Source organism: Elephas maximus, chromosome 19 (assembly GCF_024166365.1).
Source record: "Elephas maximus indicus isolate mEleMax1 chromosome 19, mEleMax1 primary haplotype, whole genome shotgun sequence".
Classification (NCBI taxonomy): domain Eukaryota; kingdom Metazoa; phylum Chordata; class Mammalia; order Proboscidea; family Elephantidae; genus Elephas; species Elephas maximus.
Genome location: NC_064837.1, coordinates 16,751,277 through 16,770,678, shown reverse-complemented (window position 1 = coordinate 16,770,678; position 19,402 = coordinate 16,751,277). Strand labels below are relative to the sequence as shown.

Sequence of the window (19,402 nt, the reverse complement as noted above, 5' to 3'; positions counted from 1 at the left end):
GCTCCATGATCATCCTGGAGCTCCATCCTTCCCCAAGGCTTCTCTGATTCTGGCGCTTTGCTGGCAGCTCCTACTTCTAACCCCTTCTGTGCAGCCTCCTCTCTTGCTTCTCTCCTGTTTCCCTGATGTCCAGACACACCTTCATGTATTTTCCAGAATCTCCCATGCACTATTACCTGTCTCTTTGCTCAACCTGTGTCTTCTGCCTGTACCTCCCTCCACTTTTCTCATCATTATTTATTAAACCCTTACTTTTGTTCAGCCTTTACGTTAAGCATTTAACATCAATACATCTGAGGAAGGCTTTCTTATTATTCCTATGAGACCTGGGAACTCAGAGAGGTTGAGTAACTTGTCCAAAGCCACACAGCTAACGAGTGGCAGAGGCAGGATTCAAAACCGTCTGACTTCAAAGCCTGTGCCCTTAAGCTCTGCGTCCTGTTGCCTCTGGAGACTGCCTGTTCCTGTTAACTAACGTGAACACCTCTCCACGTCGCCAGGACTGCTTTCTGGCACACAGTAGGTACTCAGGGAAAGCTCGTGAGCAAATGCATTGAGTGTATGGGTATGAGGAAGCGGTGTTTGTCTTGGCTCCTCAGCTTGTTTTCTCCTGGAGGCAAAAACTGAGCACTAAAAGCCCCACAGCAACTCGAATAAGCAGAGGGAAAACAGGGCCCAAGCCCACAGCAGGTACTCACTGGCTTTGACATTTTGGGCAAGTCACTTCCCCTTTCCTCAGCTTCACCCCCCTCCCTCTAACTCAGCTCCTTCACAGAAACTTTGTGAGAAGCCCACATGGAAGTGCACATGGAAGTGCGTATTCATTTCCTGTGACTTTCTTAACAAATTACCACCAACTTGGTGGCTTAAAACAACAAAAATTTATTCTCTCACAGTTCTGGAGGCTGGAAGTTCAAAATGGTTTCACGAGGCCAAAAGTAAGGTGTCAGCAGGACCCTGCTCCTTCTGCAGGCTCTAGGGGGGAATCTGTGCCTTGCCTCTTCTAGCTTCTGGTGACGGCCAGCGTTCCTTGTCTTGTGGCCAGATCACTCCAATCTCTGCCTCTGTGGTCACATTGCCTTTGTCTCTTCTTCTGTCTCAGATCTTCCTCTGCTTCTCTCTTAGGAGGACATTTGTGGTTGCATTTAAGGTCCACCTGGATAATCCAAGATAATCTTCCTGTCTCAAGATCCTTAATGTCACATCAGCAAAGTCTGAAGGTCTTGGGACATAGACATCCTGGGGGCCATTCTTCAGCCTATTGCACAGTGGGTGGGAGGTCCCGATGTGGGGTTCTGCACAGACCTCAGCTATTAATACACTCTCTCTGGTTAGGATAAGCCCCAGGGTGAGGGTGGGGCAGGGCAGGGAGCTGCAGGACACGGGATTCCAGCTCAGTCTGAGGAGGATCTTTGGACACTCAGAGCTAGCCCAGATGAAAGGCGTTGCATTGCGGGTAGTGAGCTTTCCATTCCTGGGGATGTGTAAGTAGGGCTTGGACAGATGTTTTTCAGGATCATTGTATAGGGGGTTAGAATAAGATTTGCAGGCCTTTAAGGGCCCTCTTGGCTCTGAGGGTCTGTGATTCTGGAAAGGGCTTGTGGGCATGGGGTGGACATTTCAAAAGTCTCTTTCAAACGTGGCTGGGGTGTGTGCCGTTTGACTGCACCTCCTGTTCAGGGTCTGATGAGGGGTCCTTGTCTTGGCTACCTATCTGAATAGCAATCCCAAACCTCACAAAGGTCAGGAGAACATGGCAAAGCTGGCTCTGACCAGGGCTCAGAGGCAGATGCCATTCGTTTGGGATTCGGGGTCACCTGACTGGGCTGAACCAGAAACTTGCACAGCCTGAAAGGCTGGGAGGGTTCCAGGAGCACCTTTAAGCTGCCTAAGGACCCACGTGCTTCTGTCTGGTAGGCAGAGGGCCTAGAGGGCCTGGCTCTGCCCCTGAGGGGCTGTGTGACCTTGGGCAAGTTCCTGCCCTCTCTGGGCTCCTTGCTCCCCCCTATGCACTGAGGAGACGGGGCGGGGAAATGAACCCACTAGTCCTCAGCCCATGGGTTAGACATTTCACAGAAGTTGTTTAGGGGAGAGGTGGTTTGTGGTACGCAATACATCAGTAACCATTGTCCTGTGCCTGTTACCCTTACATCTTAGCAGGAACCACAGAGGTAGTAGCAGGGCACCTGTGCCATCCCACGCCATTCTGGAAAGGTTTGGGTCTGGGAGGGGACACTGGTCCAGTGGGGAAGGGTAGGTGTGAGGGGACAGTGCGCCAGGCCAAGGAGCCTGCAAGCATGAGTGAGTTTAGAGAATTCCCAATCATTTGTGCAGGGTGAGGAGGGAAGGGGTAGGGAAAGACGTGGAGGTCAGCAGGGGCCAGTCCTGTAGGGCCTTGAATGCCGGCCAGAGAGCTTGCCCAGAGGCCAAAGAGGAGCATTCAGGGGCCTGAAGCAGGAAAGGGTCGTGGTTAGACTGTGTTTTCAAGAGTTTGTGCTGGTCACAGTCTTAGCTTGAGCTCAGCACTTGGGCTCTTTTAAGACAGAGCTTGGGAGAGCAGGATAGACCAGGAGGGCAAAGATGTGTCATTTAAGAGCTGAACAGTCTTAGTCTTAACCTTTCTCAACCTTGCCTTCCTCATCTGTTCCACCTGGGAATTCTGGGCGGTATCAATGAGCTCATTTGCTCAACACATATGTTTTGTGCGTCAGGCTCTGTGTTCCCAGGAATTCAAAGACTAATGAATGACCCTGATGTTAGAGACACAGAAAGTGCTATGGGAGCTGATGGGAGTGAAGATGGCAGTAAGGGGGCAGGGGAAGGTATCTCCCAAAAGAGGACATTTATGATGGGTCTTGAAGGATGAGTAGGAGTTTGGTAGATGGAAAAACTAGGGAAGAGTGTTCCAGATGCGGGAATGAAAGTATGAGGTGGTGGTGGGTTGGGGTGAGGACAAGAACTAGTCTGGGAACAGAAGAGGATGGAGCTGGGGACTGGAGTTGAGGTCAACCAGGGTCCAACCATAAAAGGCCAAGCATACCGTGATAAGGAGTTGGGACCGAACCCAGTAGGTACTTAGGAGCCACTGGAGAATTTTAGGGAGAGGATGGGCAAGGACATTTGCATTTGAGAAAGCACCCTCTGGGGGCCTGTATGGAGGCTGTCCTGGAAGGCAGGTCTCTGCAGGAAGGGGACACTAGGGCAAGCCAAGTGGGGTTGAAGCGGGCTCAGGAGTAGTTGGGAAGGTAGTGAAGTCAAGAGGGGGCTGCTTAAGGCATGTTCACAGATGGGGAATGGAAGGATGCGATTAAAGGAGGGAGTGTGTGTACACTGCCCAGACAAGGACCAGGTATCACACAAACAAACTCATTGCTGTCAAGTCAATTCCAACTCATGGCAACCCTACAGGATAGAGTAGAACTGCCCCATAGGGTTTCTTCCAAGGCTGTAATCTTTATAGAAGCAGACTGCCACATTTTTCTCCTGTTAGTGGATTCAAACCATCAACCTTTTAGTTGGCAGCTGAGTGCTTAACCACTGTGCCATCAGAGTTCAATAGATAAATGTGCATTTATCCCCTTCCTTTAGTGTTCAGGGCTAGGAGGAGAGGAGGTTAGGGCTAGAGTGGGATGCTAGAACGAAGATTTCTGAGTGGGGCAGTTTTGGGTGGTGAGCAGTAGAGTAGGTCACTGGAGATGAGGCAGGCTGGGAAGTGGGGCGCTGGAGTGCTGGGTAGTCACCCACATGGCTGGCGACATTCCCAGCATGAGGCAGGAAAGGGGACGGGGAGGACACAGGCCCCCAATCAGGGTCCTGAGGCCCCAGGAAAGGTCGGGAGGGAGGGGAAGGGGTAGGTCAGGTCAGGGGCACATGCCTGTAGAAACCAGATCATATACCTAGGTCAAGTGGCTGGACCCAGAGGTGGGGTGGGTGAGAGGGACCAAGGGCTTCTATCCTGACCCTTCCCCCACCAGCTGACCTACCCCTTTCCACTCTCTTTCCATCAGCCTGATTTTTGGGTCACTGACCATCATGACTGGCATCATTGGGGTTGTCCTGGGGGCAGAGGCTTCAAGAAGGTACAAGAAAGTCAATCCGAGGGCTGAGCCCCTCATCTGTGCCTCCAGCCTGCTTGCCACAGCCCTCTGCCTCTACCTGGCTCTCGTCCTGGCCCCGACCACCCTCTTGGGCTTCTACGTAAGTGAGGGCTCCTTCGGGAGTAGGGGTGGGAGTGGGGTGGGTGGGGAGCTAAACCGGGTCTTTATGCGCATTATGTTTACTCCTTCCAGGGAGAGCTTGTTATCCCCACTTTACAGATGAGTAAATTGAGGCTCCGGTGGGAGGAAATAACTTACATAGAGGTACACAGCCGGGAAACGGCAGAGCTGGGATTTGAACCCAAGTCTTCCCAGCTGTGAAGTGTATCTTCTGAGCTCCTGGTTAACACTTTGAACTGAGACAACGGGACTCATCTATTCCCAGGACATTCTTGGTTGTCAGCTCGAGAAGCAATAGTGCAATTCTCCCCAGGCTATGGATGAGGAAAGTGAGGCCCAGATTGGTCATAGCCAATGTGGACACTGCTTTAAAGGTGGTGATGTGATGATATCACATTTTCCAGACCTACATTCCATTTCATCCTTTCCTGTGCCCCACACTCTGGCTGTTCCTGCAATTAGTTGCTCACTTCCCAGTGTTTGCTGTGTCCACTTCCTCCATTAGGGGCACTGTTTCCTTCTTCTGTGCACCTTGAAATCCTTTTCCTGCAAGACACAACTCAATGGCCACCTCCTTCACAGAGACTTCCTGGACCACTCTGTGTTCACATCAGAATATGCCATGCCTTTCTGGGCTCAGTGTGCATTTGGCCCCCATTAGGACCCATGGTGTATGCTTTATCCACAGACAGGGAGCCCAAAGGCAGGGACCAGATCCTGCCCCTCCCTGTGTGCAGCAAAACGTCCCTGGCTCCCCCAGCCCCCGCCCTGCCTGTCTCCCCAAATGAGAAGAGGCAGTCACTTCTGGGAAGAAGGCACCAGCCCAGACCCAGCCAGACAGGCTGGAACCCCTCCCCTCCCCAGGCCCATGACCTTGCTTGCCAGCCCAGGGGACCCACCCACTGGTGGACCTGAGCCTGGGAGGGCCTGTCTCTGTGGATGCTGATGCCTGTGCACATGGGTTCCCTGAGTGGGCTGGGCGCAGAGACAAATCAGCACACAACTTGATTGCTCTCCCACCTGTTCTTGTGGGTCTCCCACCCATGGCCATGTCCCACGACTTTTGCAGGCATGGTCATGAATCTACAAGTCCAGTCCGACTTTGCTCATACTTACAAATGAAGCTGCTATCCAGACCCAGAACGTTCCATTGGGAAGAGGAAGAGCTCTAGCCTTGCGTCATTCTCCTTGTTCCACGTTGTGTCCCTCATCTGTGGCGCTGTCCTTGCCTGCCTCCCCTTTCTGACTTCCCCAGGGTTGGGCAGGTGAGGAAGGATGGCAGGAAACGGGCAAAATATCACCTGTGTCTGGAGTTGTTCTTGCTGTCAGTGCCGTCCATGGAGCAGACACCTTATTCTGGCTTGCCCCTCTTTTGGGCACTTTGGTGGGTTTTTTTGGGGGGGGGGAATCTGTCCCTGGCTGTTTTATTAATGTGGTATATTACATTGATTGATTTCCCTTGCATTCCTGGGATAAATCCCATTTGGTATCATGGTGTGTAATCCTTTTGCCATGCTGTGGGATTTGGCTCGCTAGTATTTTGTTGAAGATTTCTGCATCTGTATTCTTAAGGGATATTGGTCGGTAGTTTTCTTTTCTTGGGTGTGGCCCTGGATTTTCCATTGCGTAGTTCCTCTATGCAGGTGACATAACCGCCCATGGTCCTCTCATAGCTTCCCCTCTGCTCCTGTTCATGTGTTGCCCTTCCAGCCCCTTCCTGCTGGACCCTCTTGGCCTGGCAGCCAGCCCTGTGGGGAGCTCCCCTCTCATGACCACTCCAGCCTGTCTCCCCTCCATGGTGCCCATTTGACCCCTGGGTAAGCTCCAAAAGTGCAGCTGCCCTCTCTGCTGCCCTCTCACCTCACCCACCCCTGCAGGCTGCTCCATGTGGCACCCCGCCCTCACACTTCCCCAGGCCCCAGCGTCCAGGCCCTCCGAACTCCAGGTGATGTGCGTTGGGTACCCTGAGGATACCTTCTGTGCACGCCCCTCAGGTGGCCCTTGTGCAGGAGGCCAGCATTAGTCAGCATCTGACCAGGGAGGAAGGGCAGTTTCCCTCCTGGCAGGCACTGGCCTCTCCCGGTGGTTCCCCAGAAGCCCCTCCCTCAGAAGGGGACTCTCCCGCCTGAGTCTCTACAAGCTGGTGGGAGCACATAAGACAGTTTCTTTTCTCTCAAGTCCTGCAGACCCTCTGCCACATCTTTTAAGGTGTGGGCACTTCTCACCTGTTGTCATCAGCCTTGGGCTTCAGCCAACATTTCTGGAGTGTAGCAAGCTCCTCTTATCATTTCCTTCTCCATAGGCTTTTACCAAGTCCTCATAACACCCTTGTGGGGAAGGCTTTTACTCATCCCCACTTGACAGATTGGAAAACTGAGGCTCAGAGGCAACAACAGACAAATAACAGGACAAATAAACTCAAACTCGGCTACTCAGACTCCAAAGCCTGTGTCCTTCCTGCCGCACTATCCCTTTCCACCCCTGTGGAGAGAAATAAACCCTGGGATACACTAGATCAGTTGACTCCAGCTCATTGCAACCCCATGTGTGTCACAGCAGAACTGTGCTCCATTGGGTTTTCAAGGGCTGATTTTTTTTAAAAATAGATGACCAGGCCTTTCTTCCGAGGCACCTCTGGGTGGATTTGAACCTCCAGCCTTCTGATTTGCAGCAGACCATGTTAATGGTTTGTACTGCCCAGGGACTCCTGGCATACATTAACCAGAAAAACCAAACCCATTGCCTCGAGTTGATTCTGACTCATAACGACCTTATAGGACAGAGTAGAACTACCCCATAGGGTTTCCGAAGAACGGCCAGTGGATTTGAACTGCGGACCTTTTGGTTAGCAGCCATAGCTCTTAACCACTGCTCCAACTAAGTAAATACATTACTGCACATTGCCTGATGGAGTGGGAGAGGGACCCTCATCCCTGGCTGGTGGGGGCTGACGGGGCCTGCCTGAGGCCTGGGAGACTGAGGCCTGGGCAGATGGAGGCCCCATCAATGGCCTGTCCCTGCATTGGCTGGGACCTGAGACCCCCTGCCAGAGCTATTTCTGCCACTGTCTTGGCTGGTTCTAGCAGGCAGCTCCTTGGCTGTGTGTCGGGGACACAGCTGCTCCCCTCCACCCCTGCGGCCTGGCGCATCTCCAGAGCTGGATGGGCTCATCTAGAAATGACATTGCATCTTGGCAGGCAAAGCCAGTTGGAGAAACTCTCCTTTTGGCCTGTCCCAGGGGAGGTGGAAGGTGAGGGCAGGAAGGCGGGCAGGGCCAGGCTTCATCCATCCTTCTGCACTGGGAGCCTGCTCTTCCCTGTGGTCTGGACCTGGGTGCTGGGTCTCTTTGTCAAAACTCCAACCCGAACATCCCCCTCCAGAAGTGAAGCAGTTCCTCCATTTCCCGGCCTGGCCCACCCCATGGCTCCATCTGTGCCCTGAACTCCACTTGGATGTCCTGTCTTGAGATTCAGGCTCCTGCTCCCCAACCACCACCCACCACCCCTCCCCGCCCCCGCCACTGTCAGGAAATGCTGAACACCCCCCAAATCTCCCATCACCATTCCTTCTGCTCTGCCCTGGCTCATGCCTTGCCATCTTTCCCCAGAACCGTCCCTGGAGCCACCTTCCTGGTCTCCTTGCCGTCGTGCTCACCCCTTGCCATCTGTTCTTCCCACTCAGCCAGAGTTAGCTTTCTGACACCACAGACCTTACTGCTCAAAAACCTCACATGGCTCCCTGGTGCCTCTGGAACCAAGTCCAGCTCTTCCTTCTGGGATTCAAAGCCCCTCATGAACTTTCCTGGCAGACTAAGTAGCCTTATCCTTCCACTGTATTCTGCCACACAGGGCCCCCTGTGCTTCCCACCCCTACTCTTCCTCTCCTTCCCACTCCAACCCCTTCTCCACATCCCCAAATCATTCTGGGCCTTCAAGGGCCAGCTTAAATACCATCTTCTCTATGGAGCCTTCTCTGATTGCCAGGCCTGACCTTCTCTCCCAGTCCTTAGAGCTCCTTAGTATTGCCTTCCTTGATGTCAAAAAACCCAAACCAAACCTGTTGCCTTCCAGTTGATTCTGACTCATAATGACCATATAGGACAGAGTAGAGCTGCTCCATAGGGTTTCCAAGGCTGTAATATTTTTTTGTGTGTGTGCTTTAGGTGAAACCTTACAGAGAAAATTAGTTTCCCATTCAACACTTTATAAAAAAAATTATTTTTGTGAGATTGGTTGCAATCCCTGTGATGTGTCAGCACTCCCTCCTTCCACACCCTAATTCCCCATCTCCATCTGTCCATTTTTCCTGTTCCTTCCCACCTTCTTGCCTTTGCTTTTGGGCAGAGGTTGCCCTTTTGTTCTCTTATATGTGGTTGAACTAAGAAGCGTCTTCCTCACACGTGGTGGTGTTTGTTTTATAGACCTGAAGGGTAAACTTTGGGAGTGGCTTCAGTTCTGAGTAAAAAGGGTATCTAGGGGCCGTAGTCTCAGGGGTTCCTCCAGCTCTGTCAGACCGGTAAGTCTGGTCTTTTTTTTGTGTGTATGTGAAGTTGAATTTTGTTCTACCTTTTTCTCCTGCTCTATCTGGGACCTTCTATTATGATCCCTGTCAGAGCAGTCGGTGGTGGTAGCCAGGCACCATCTAGTTTCTTCTGGGCTCAGGCTGGTGGAGGCTGTGATCCTCGTGGTCCATTGGTCCTTTCAACTAATATTTCCCTTGTATCTTTTCTTCTTTCTCCTTTGCTCAGGAAGCAGACTGCCACATCTTTCCCCCATAGAGTGGCTGGTGAGTTTAAACCGCCCACCTTTCAGTTAGCAGCCTAGCACTTAACTGTGCAACCAGGGTTTCTTGTTGTTAGCTGCCATCAAGCTGGCCTCATGGTGACCACATGCACAACAGGACAGAACACTGCCTGGTCATGTGCCATCCCCATGATCTGTTGTGGATTGTACCGTTGTGATCCATAGGATTTTCAGTGGTTGATTTTTGGAACTGGATTGCCAGGCCTTTCTTCCTAGTCTGTCTTAGTTTGGAAGCTTCACTAAAACCTGTCCAGCATCATAGCAAAACACAAGTCTCCACATACAGATGGGTGGTGGCCGTGCATGGGGTATATTGATCGGGAATCAAACCTGGGTCTCTAGCATGGAAGGCAAGAATTCTACCAATGAACCACCATTGCCCCCATTGTCTTCCCTGGGCCATGATCATTTATCCTGTGACTTCTCTCCCAGCCCAGTCTGTGAGCTTTAGCAGGACCCAAGTGTGGTTCCAATCGCTCTCAACACTCCAGCCCTCGGCGTAGTGTCAGGCATATGGGGAGGTGAGGTGGTCACTGTTTGCTGAGTGAATGGTTGAGTAATAATGAGCTGTTTGCACTCAGTTATATATTCAACAAATCCTTATCGAGTGCCTGTTCAGTGGCATGCCAGTTTCAATGCTGTGGATTTTAAGCAGTGAATTAAACTGACCAAAATATCTCTGTCACTACGGAGCTTACATTCTAGTTGGGGGTGAGAGACAACAAACAAGATACATAAGTAAAATTCTCAATATTTCAGATAATAAATGCTTAGGAGAAACAGAGGGGGAAGAGAGGGAGTGTGTGTGTGTGTGTACGCGCGTGTGTTGAGGGAGGCTGCAATTTTACGCATTGTGGTTAGAGAGGCCTCATTGATAATATGATTCTGAGTGAAGACCTGCAGTAGGTGAAGGAGTGAATTCTGTGGATGTTTGAAGAACAGTATTCCAGGCAGAGGGAATAGCAGCTGCAAAGGCCCTGAGGCACAAGCATACCTGGTAGATCTGAGGAATAGCAAGCGGGTCACTGTAGTTAGTGTGGAGAGAATGAAGGCAGAGAGGCAGAAGAAGGCCGGGAGGTGATGGGGCCCATTCAGGTACTGCCTTCTGGGATCAGGAGGACCTTGGCTTTTACTGGGAGTGAGATGGGGCTTTGTGCAGAGGAGGAGTGGGAGATCTCAGTTGTTTTCTGCATCTATTGAGATGTTCATGTGGTTTTTTCTTTATTCTGTTGCTATAGTGTATTACATTGATTGATATTTGTATGTTGAACTAACCTTGCATTCTGGGATAAATCCGTTTGGTCATGGTATAATCCTTTTCACGTGCTGCTGGATTTGGCCTGCTAGTGTTTTGTTGAGGATTTTTGTGTCTATATTCATAAAGGATATTGGTCTGTTGTTGAAAACAATGTAAATGGCAACTATACACATACATCTAATTGCAAGGAATACACAGAAATCAAATCGACTACATCTGTGGAAAGAGATTATGGAGAAGCTCAATATCGTCAGTCAGAATAAGGCCAGGGACTGACTACAGAACAGACCATCAACTGCTCATATGCAAATTCAAGATGAAGCTGAAGAAAATTAAAACAAGCCTGCCAGACCCAGGTATGACCTTGAGTATAGCCCACCTGAATTTAGAGACCATCTCAAGAATAGATTTGACATGTTGAAGACTAATGACTAAAGACCAGATGAGTTGTGGGATGACATCAAGGGCATCATACATGAAGAAAGCAAAAGACCATTAAAAAGACAGGAGAGAAAGAAAAGACCAAGATGGATGTCAGAAGAGGTTCTGAAACTTGCTCTTGAACACTGAGCAGCTAAAGTAAATGGAAGAAATTATGAAGTAAAAGAGCTGAACAGAAGATTTCAAAGGCCGGCTGGAGAAGACAGAGTGAAGTATTATAATGAAATGTACAAAGACCTGGAGTTAGAAAACCAAAAGGGAAGAACACGCTTGACATTTCTCAAGCTGAAAGAACTGAAGAAAAAAATTCAAGCCTTGAGTTGCAGTATTGAAAGATTCTATGGGCAAATTGAGTGACACAGGAAACATCAAAAGAAGATGGAAGGAATACACACTGTACCAAAAAGAACTGGTCGACTTTTAACCATTTCAAGAGGTAGCACGTGATCAAGAACCAATGGCACTGAAGGGAGAAGTCCAAACTGCACTGAAGGCACTGGTGAAAAACAAGGCTCCAGGAACTGATGGAACACAAATTAAGATGTTTCAACAAAACAGATATGGCACTGCAGGTGCTCACTCGTGTATTTGGAAGATAGCGACTTGGCCAAGTGAGTGGAAGAGATTCATATTTGTTCCCATTCCAAAGAAAGGTGACCCAACAGAATGCAGAAATTATGGAACAATATCATTAATAGGACACCAAGTAAAATTTTGCTGAAGATGATTCAAAAGCGGTTGTAGCAGTGCATTGACAGGGAATTGGCAGAAATCCAAGCCAGATTCAGAAGAGGGCATGGAACAAAGGATATCATTGTTGATGTCAGATGGATCTTGGCTGAAAGCAGAGAATACCAGAAAGGTGTTTACCTATGTTTTATTGACTATGCAAAGGCATTCAGTTGTGTGGATCGTAACAAATTATGGATAACATTGCGAAGAATTAAGAACACTTAATTGTGCTCATGAGGAACCTAAACAGAGACCAAGAGGCAGTTGTTCTAACAGAACAAGGGGATACTGTGTGGTTTGCAATCAGGAAAGATGTGTGTCAGGGTTGTATCCTTTCACCATATTTATTCAATCTGTATGCTGAGCAAATAATGCGAGAAGATAGACTATATGAAGAAGAACATGGCATTAGGATTGGAGGAAAACTCATAACAACCTGCCATATGCATATGACACAACCTTGCTTGCTAAAAGCTAAGAGGACTTGAGGCACTTAATGATGACGATCAAAGACTACAGCTTCTGTATGGATTACACCTCAAGATAAGGAAAACAAAAATTCTCACTACTGGACAAATAAGCAACATCGTGATAAACGGAGAAAATTTTGAAGTTGTCACGGTTTCATTTTACTTGAATCCACAATCAACACCCATGGAAGCAGCAGTCAGAAAATCAAATGACGTATTACATTGGGCAAATCTGCTGAAAAAGACTCAAGTGTTAAAAAACAAAGGCGTCACTTTGAGGACTAAGGTGCACCTAACCTAAGCCATGGTATTTTCAGTCGCCTCATATGCATGCGAAAGCTGGACAATGAATAAGGAAGAACAAAGAAGAACTGATGCCTTTGAATTATGGTGTTGCTGAAGAATATCGAATATACCATGGACTGCCAGAAGAATGAACAAATCTGTCTTGGAAGAAGTACAGAAAGAATGCTCCTTAGAAGCAAGAATGGAGAGAATTTTCTCACGTACTTTGGGCATGTTATTAGGAGGAGTCAGTCCCTGGAGAAGGACATCATGCTTGGTAAAGGAGAGGGCCAGCTAAAGAGAGAAAGACCCTCAACAAAATGGATTGACACAGTGGCTGCAACAATGAGGTCAAACATAGCAATGATTGTAAGGATAGCACATGTCTTAGTCATCTAGTGCTGCTATAACAGAAATACCACAAGTAGATGGCTTTAATGAAGAGAAATTTATTCTCTCACAGTCTAGGAGGCTAGAAGTCCAAATTCAGGGTATCAGCTCCAGGGGAAGGCTTTCTTTCTCTGTCGGCTCTGGAGGAAGGTCCTTGTCCTTAATCTTCCCTGGTCAAGGATTATCTCTGGCATAGGGACCCCAGGTCCAAAGGACGTGCTCTGCTCCCAGTGCTGCTTTCTTGATGGTATGAGGTCCCCCTTTCTCTCTGCTCGCTTCTCTCTTTTGTATCTCAAGAGATTGCCTCAAGACACAATCCAGTCTTGTAGATTGAGTCCTGCCTCACTAACACAACTGCTGCCCGTCTTCCCTTATCAACATCATAGAGGCAGGATTTACGACATATAGGAAAACCACACAATACCCAGAATCATGGCCTAGCCAAATTGATATACACATTTTTGGGGGGACATAATTCAATCCATGACAGCATAGGACTGGGCAGTATCTCCTTCTGTTGCACAATGAGACGGCACCTAACAACAACATTGGCCTGTAGTTTTCTTTTTTGTGGTATCTTTGTCTGGTTTTGGTATCAGGGTAGTGGCCTCATAGAATGAGTTAGGAAGTATTCTTTCCTCTTCTAGTTTTTGGAAGAGTTTGTCAAGGATGGGTGTTAATTCTTATTTAAAAGTTTGATAGAATTCACCACTGAAGCCATCTGGTCCTGGGCTTTTCTTTGTGGGAAGTGTTTTGATTATTAATTCAATCTCTTCGTTTGTTATAGGCCTATTCAGATTTGCTATTTCTTCTTGAATCAATTTTAGAAGTTTGTGTATATTTAGGGCTTTGTCTAGTTCATCTAGGTTATCTAATTTGTTGACATACCATTGTTCATAGAAGTCCCTTATAATCCATTTAATTTCTATATGATTGGTAGCAATGTCTCTTCTTTCATTCCTGATTTTAGTAATTTGAATTTTCTCCCTTTTTTTTCTTGGTCGATCTAACTAAAAGTTTGTCAATTTTGTTGATCTTTTTGAAGAACAAATGTTTGGTTTCATCAGTTTCCTATATTGTTTTTCTATTATTGCTTATGTTTAATAGAATAACTCTGGCACCTTTGTGGAGAATAGTCTTGGGGGACAAGAACAGAAACAGAGAGAAGGGTTAGGAGGCTACTGCCATGATCCAGTTGAGAGACGATCGTGGCTTGGACCACAGTGGCAGCAATGGTGAGAAGTGGTTGGATTACAGATGTGTTTTAAAGGCAGAGCTATCAGAATTTCCTGATGGATTCTCTGTGGGGTGTGAGAGAGAAAAAAGTCAAAGATGAATTCTAGCATATTGATCTGAGAAGCTGGAAGGAGGGAAAAGCCCCTAACTGAGATGAGGAAGTGAACAAGAGCAATGGGTTTTTGGGGGAAGATCAACATCTTGGTTTTGTACATCCTGAGTCTGCAGTGGGAAGTTAACATGCAGGTGGAAGTATTGAGTAGTAGACAGTTGCATACAGGAATCTGGAGTCCGGGGGACATGGCATCACCTTAATATCTCCATGGGTAGGAGCCGGCTGCAAACCACTATGAAGAATGTCATTATATCTTGGGGACTTGTGAGTCAGTATCAGAAAGGATGCTCAAAGGAAGCTGAGAAATTAGCTTCTGTTGGCTTCAATTTAGGAAGAGTTACTTTAGCCCCTTCCATCCCTCCCTCCCTCTATCCATCCATCCATCCGTCCCTCCGTCCCTCCATCCCTCCGTCCCTCCGTCCTTCCGTCCATCCCATCCTTCCGTCCATCCCATCCATCCGTCCATCCATCTGTCCATCCATCCACGAATGCATGCATCTATCTATTCATCCATCACTTTCTCAAATACCAGGAATCAAAGTCCTTCCTGTACTATCTTTGCTGCTGCAGAAGCAAGTCCTGGCAAGATTGGTAGGCTCGAAGATCTTCTTGGGAAGGGCCCATAGGAATGCAAGCACATATGTGAATGTGCGTGTGTGCTAGTGTGTGTACGCATCTAAGTGTGAATGTATTCAGGTCTGTGAATATGAGTGCTCATGTATATGTGTGTATTTGTGAATGTGAGTGTGTATGCGTACACATTCATGGTAATTTGTGTGTGTATATGTGTAAGTGGGCACATAAATGTGCGCTGTAGTGTGTATGATGCTTCCACCCATGCTATTATATACATGCGTGTACATGAGTGTGCATGAGTACCAGGGTGTGCAGATAATGGTGTGGGAAGTGTGCGTACATGTGTGTCTACAGCGGAGCAGAGCTTCTCTCACTGCTTTTGTGACTGTAACTACGTTGCACAGGAAGGAGGCATTCTTGGTGGCACCATGTACCTGCCTCCAAATTTCCTGAAGTAGGGGTCAAGTTGTGCAGCATGTTTCATGGAAATAAGGTCCCTGTGCATACAAAGTCTGGCCTGAGGCCTTCCCTGGGGGAGCCCATGCCCCATGGCCCACCTGTAGGTGCAGAGGGTTCCATTTCTTTCCTCCTTGTAGTCCCCTTGGCAGAGGAAGTGGACTTTCTGGCTGTTAATTGGGATCCAGACATGCACAGTAGGTCTTGGCTCATACCTCCTTCCTTGGCCTTCTTCCCAGAGCCGCTGCCCTTCAGAGGAAAAGAGGTTTGTGCTCAGAGGAGGGACCGAGCCTGAGACAGGGGCTCCAAAGAGCAAAGCTTCTCCATTATCATTAGCCTAGTAGTTGCAGGACATGACTGGACTTAGGCACTCTCCCCTTGGGTGGACTTTGTGGTCAAGATAGAGAACTGGGGGGTCAAGATGGAGAGCCGGGAGGTCAAGATGGAGAGCTGGGGCAGGGGGTGTCAAGATGGACAGCTGGGGAAGGGGCAGGGGTTGGGAGAGAGCCCACATCGAAGTGTCTAAAAGACCTGAAAGTCATTCCCGCTTTTTCACCCAGAGCTGTGTGGCCTGGGGCAAGATCTTGAGCTCGCTGAGCCTCAATTTTCCCATCTACAAAATGGGAGTTCTAGCACTTACCTCTTGGTTTAATTGAGGGGATAAATGAACTTTGGTGCCTGTTCTAGTTTACTATGTATATGTAACAAAATCTAGTGGTGTGAAACAACAAAAACATTTATTTCAAAATTGCAATTTGGGCAAGGCTTGGTGAGGATAATTTATCTCTGTTACTCTTAGCCTTAGCTGACCTGTCTGGCGGCTAATGCTGGCTATTGGCTGAGACCTTAGCAGGGGCTGGAAAACCTACCTGTGTGTGGCCTCTCCATGTGGCCTGGGCGTCCTCACAACATGGTGGTTGGGTTCCAAGGACTAGCATCCTGAGAGAGACAGAGCCAGCTGAAGCCGTATTGCCTTTTATGATCTAGCCTTGAAAGTTTCACAGCATCACGTCTGCTGCATTCTCTTCTTCGAAGCAGCTGTAAATTCCTGCCCAGATTCAAGGGGAGAGAAATTGGTCTTTTGGTGGGGAATGTCAGTGATCTGAAAGAGCATGTGGGACTGGGAATAATGCAGTGGCCAGCTTTGGAAAATACAATCGGCCATGTTGCTATGATGTGGAACATGTTTGTATCAGATATGCCCTGATGCATAACAAATCACTCCAAAACTTAGTAGCTTAAAACAAGTGATTTATTATTTCCTATGATTCTGTGGGTCATCTGGGCGTTTCATCTACTGGTTTTACCTGGGCTCACTCAGGTGGCTGCCTTCACCTGGAAGATCGACTGGGCTGGAATGTCCAAGCTGGCCTTACTCACATGTCTGTCTGTTGGCTGTTGCTCCTCGGTTCCTCTCCATATGGCCTCTCATCCTCTGATGGCATTTTTTATATGGTGGTCTCGGGGCAGCGTTCCAAGAAAGCGAAAGTGGGTGCTGCAAAGTCTCTTAAGGCCTAGGCCAGGAGCTGACACAGCATCACCTCTGCTTTATTTTATCGATCAAAGCAAGTTGTTAAGTCCAGTCCAGATTCATGGCAGGAGGCGACTCTACAAGGATGTGAATACTGAGAAAACCAAAAAACCAAACCACTGCTGCTGAATCACAGTTCCAACTCATGGCCACCCTATGTGTTTCAGACCACTAGGGTCGTCAATAGCCCTGACCTTTCGGCAGTAATCACCGGGCCTTTCTTCTGAGGCACCTCCGGGTGAATTTGTACCACCCATTTTTTGGCTGATAATAGCAGGGCGCTTAACCTTTCACACCACCCAGGGACTCTTGTGAATACTGGGAAGTATGACTAATTCGGGGCCATTTTGTAACTTATTTACTGCATGTTAACAGAATCTCTCTGGCTGCTGTGTTGAGGATAGAAGGAAAGTACAAACAAAGGCAGAAACTGGGAGACCAATTAGGAGGGTTTTCAAGAACACAGGCAAGAGACACGGTGGCTTGGACCAGGGTAGTTAGGAAGGAAGTGTGGAAAAGTGGTCAGGTTCTGGATATATTTTGGGTGTCAAATCAACAGGATGTCCTGATGGCTTAGGCGTAAAGTATGAGAGAAAGAAAGGAGTCTAGAGTGACTTCAGGTATTTGGGCCCGAGCAACTAGAAGAAAGGAGTTGCCGTTTACTGAGGTGGGGAAGACTAGGGGAGAAGCAGGTTTGTTTTTTTGGAGGTAGAAGATTAGGAGTTCAATTTTAGATATGTTAAATTTGAGATGCTCAGGACAATCAAGTGGCAATATTAAGTGGCAGTTGGATATATGAGTCTGGAGCTAAGGAGAGAGGTCTGGGCTGGTTATTTAAAGCCATGAGACCGAGTACGCTCATCAAGAGAGTGAGCACAGAGAGAAAAGAGAAGAGGACCCAGGGATTGGGCTCTGGGGCACTGTACATGTCAAGGGTGTGGGCATGTGATACTGCCAGGGCAAAGTCAAGAGTTGGGGCCAATAATTCACTCTACACACTGGGGCAGATGACCTTGATGTTTTTATTTGGGAGAAATTAAAAAAACAAAACTAAAACAGAAAAGCGCAAAGAAAATAGGAATTATTCATCTCTTCATTGCCCAGAATTAACTACTCTTCACATCTTGGCCTATTGGCTTCCACTTTTTCAATTTAATTGAGTCAGCAGCATTCTACATGTCTCTCTCTGCACAAGTACACAATTTTATGGCGAGTTAGAAACAAATTCTTTGTTTTGTTCTTTTTTCCTTCCTCCCTTCTCTCTTTCTTTCTTTCTTGTAGTGCACATGTTGAATGCTTTACCCTAACCTGGACAGAGATTGAGGGTTCTTTTCCCTCCCTCCCTCCCTCCTCCCTCCCTCCCTCCCTCCCTCCCTCCCTCCCTCCTCCCTCCCTCCCTCCCTCCCTCCCTCCCTCCCTCCCTCCCTCCCTCCCTCCCTCCCTCCCTCCCTCCCTTCCTTCCTTCCTTCCTTCCTTCCTTCCTTCCTTCCTTCCTTCCTTCCTTCCTTCCTTCCTTCCTTCCTCTTTCTCTCTCTCTTCCCCCTTCTCTCACTCCCCTCCCTTCCCCTTCCTCCCTTCTCCTCCCCTCTCCTTCCCTCTCCTCCTTCCTGTAGTGTGTTTGTATAGTGCGCACGTTGAATGGCTTTCCCTAGCCTGGGCGTGTTCAGCTCAGCTGAGAGATTGGATTTGCTTTGATGTAGAGTGGATAACTCCTTGTTCCTGACTCTCCTCCAGCCTTTTCTCTGACCCTTCTCTTCTCCAAAGGGACTGCCCTTTGAGAGTGGTGCCTTTGGTTTCTGCAGACTTTTCTGTCGCCTGAGGAGATTGCAGGGCTCAGAGGAGGCAGCGATGAGTCTTTGTTGGAACACCTGGGCTCTGCTCTCTCTCCTGGGATTTAGGCAAATGCTCTATAACAGGCTTCTTCTGCTAAATTGCTGGGTGCGTCCCCCTCCTGGGATGGAAGGTGCCCTCAGGTCTTGATGGAGTCAGTGACTGGAGTCATTGTTCACTTTCTCCACGTTTCCCCCTTTCTCCCAGCAGCTTCTAAAAGTGAGAACTAAGGACACCCTCTCAGTTTATTTTCCTCTAGATATGGGGATTTGGGGAATAGCTTTGGGGCAGAGGAGCCAAGAGGGTTGTACTCTCTATTCCAGAATCATCTGCTTTTTTCTTTGGCTGCCAATATTTAATGTTTATTTCATTAGGTTTTATTAATCTTTGGTAAAAAGCAAATTTTTTTCTGACTTTCATCATTTTTTTTGCACCTGGCGGAAAGGAAAGTCTATGATGCAATTTCAACCCCCCATGTTTACCCAGAAGTGGCCCCAGATGACCTTGAAGGTCCTTTCCAGCCCAAACTTGATCATAACTCTGAGCTCCCTACTTGCTGGGGGAGAGGTGTGGCCACCACCACACTGAGCAGAGCCAGCTGTCACCACAGCCTTTACATCTGCCACCGAGAGGGCGTACCATCCTTCTCAGCCTTGAGGACTCCTGAGCAAGGACCGAGACTGGAGCCCAGTGCCTGCCCAGTCTAGTACCCACAGGGGAGCCTTGGGTGTGCGGCAGGGAACAGCAAGGATGTGTGCCCAGCATCTCTGAACCCAGGGCCAGCCACGGATTCCAGGGTGGCTATGGGATCGGCTCTCTGGCCCCTGGGGTGGCTCAGACAGCTGGGCTGTGAGGCTGCTCCAGCTCTGGGGAGCTCTCCCCCCACTTCCCAGACTTGGCCCTGGGTTGGGAGAGGGCCTTCTAGGATAAGACCTTTTCCTCTTGCTTCCTTGGCTAGATGGTGCAAACTGTTAGGTGTTCAACAACTAGCCGAAAGGTTGGTGGTTTGAACCCACCCAGAGCGCCTCGGAAGACAGGCCTGGTGATCTGCTTCCAAAAGGTC

The 19,402-nt window shown here is 48.6% G+C and overlaps 1 protein-coding gene across 3 annotated transcripts in view; it reads left to right on the top strand.

Moving 5' to 3' along the window:
• The window catches only part of SPNS3 (SPNS lysolipid transporter 3, sphingosine-1-phosphate (putative)), a 53,030-nt gene that overhangs the window by 15,055 nt on the left and 18,573 nt on the right, over window positions 1–19,402 (top strand). For all 3 annotated transcript variants that reach the window (XM_049860952.1, XM_049860950.1, XM_049860951.1), the window contains one exon: window positions 4,008–4,197. In XM_049860952.1, the coding sequence (XP_049716909.1) occupies window positions 4,008–4,197 (190 nt within the window). The remainder of the gene's footprint in view (window positions 1–4,007; window positions 4,198–19,402) is intronic.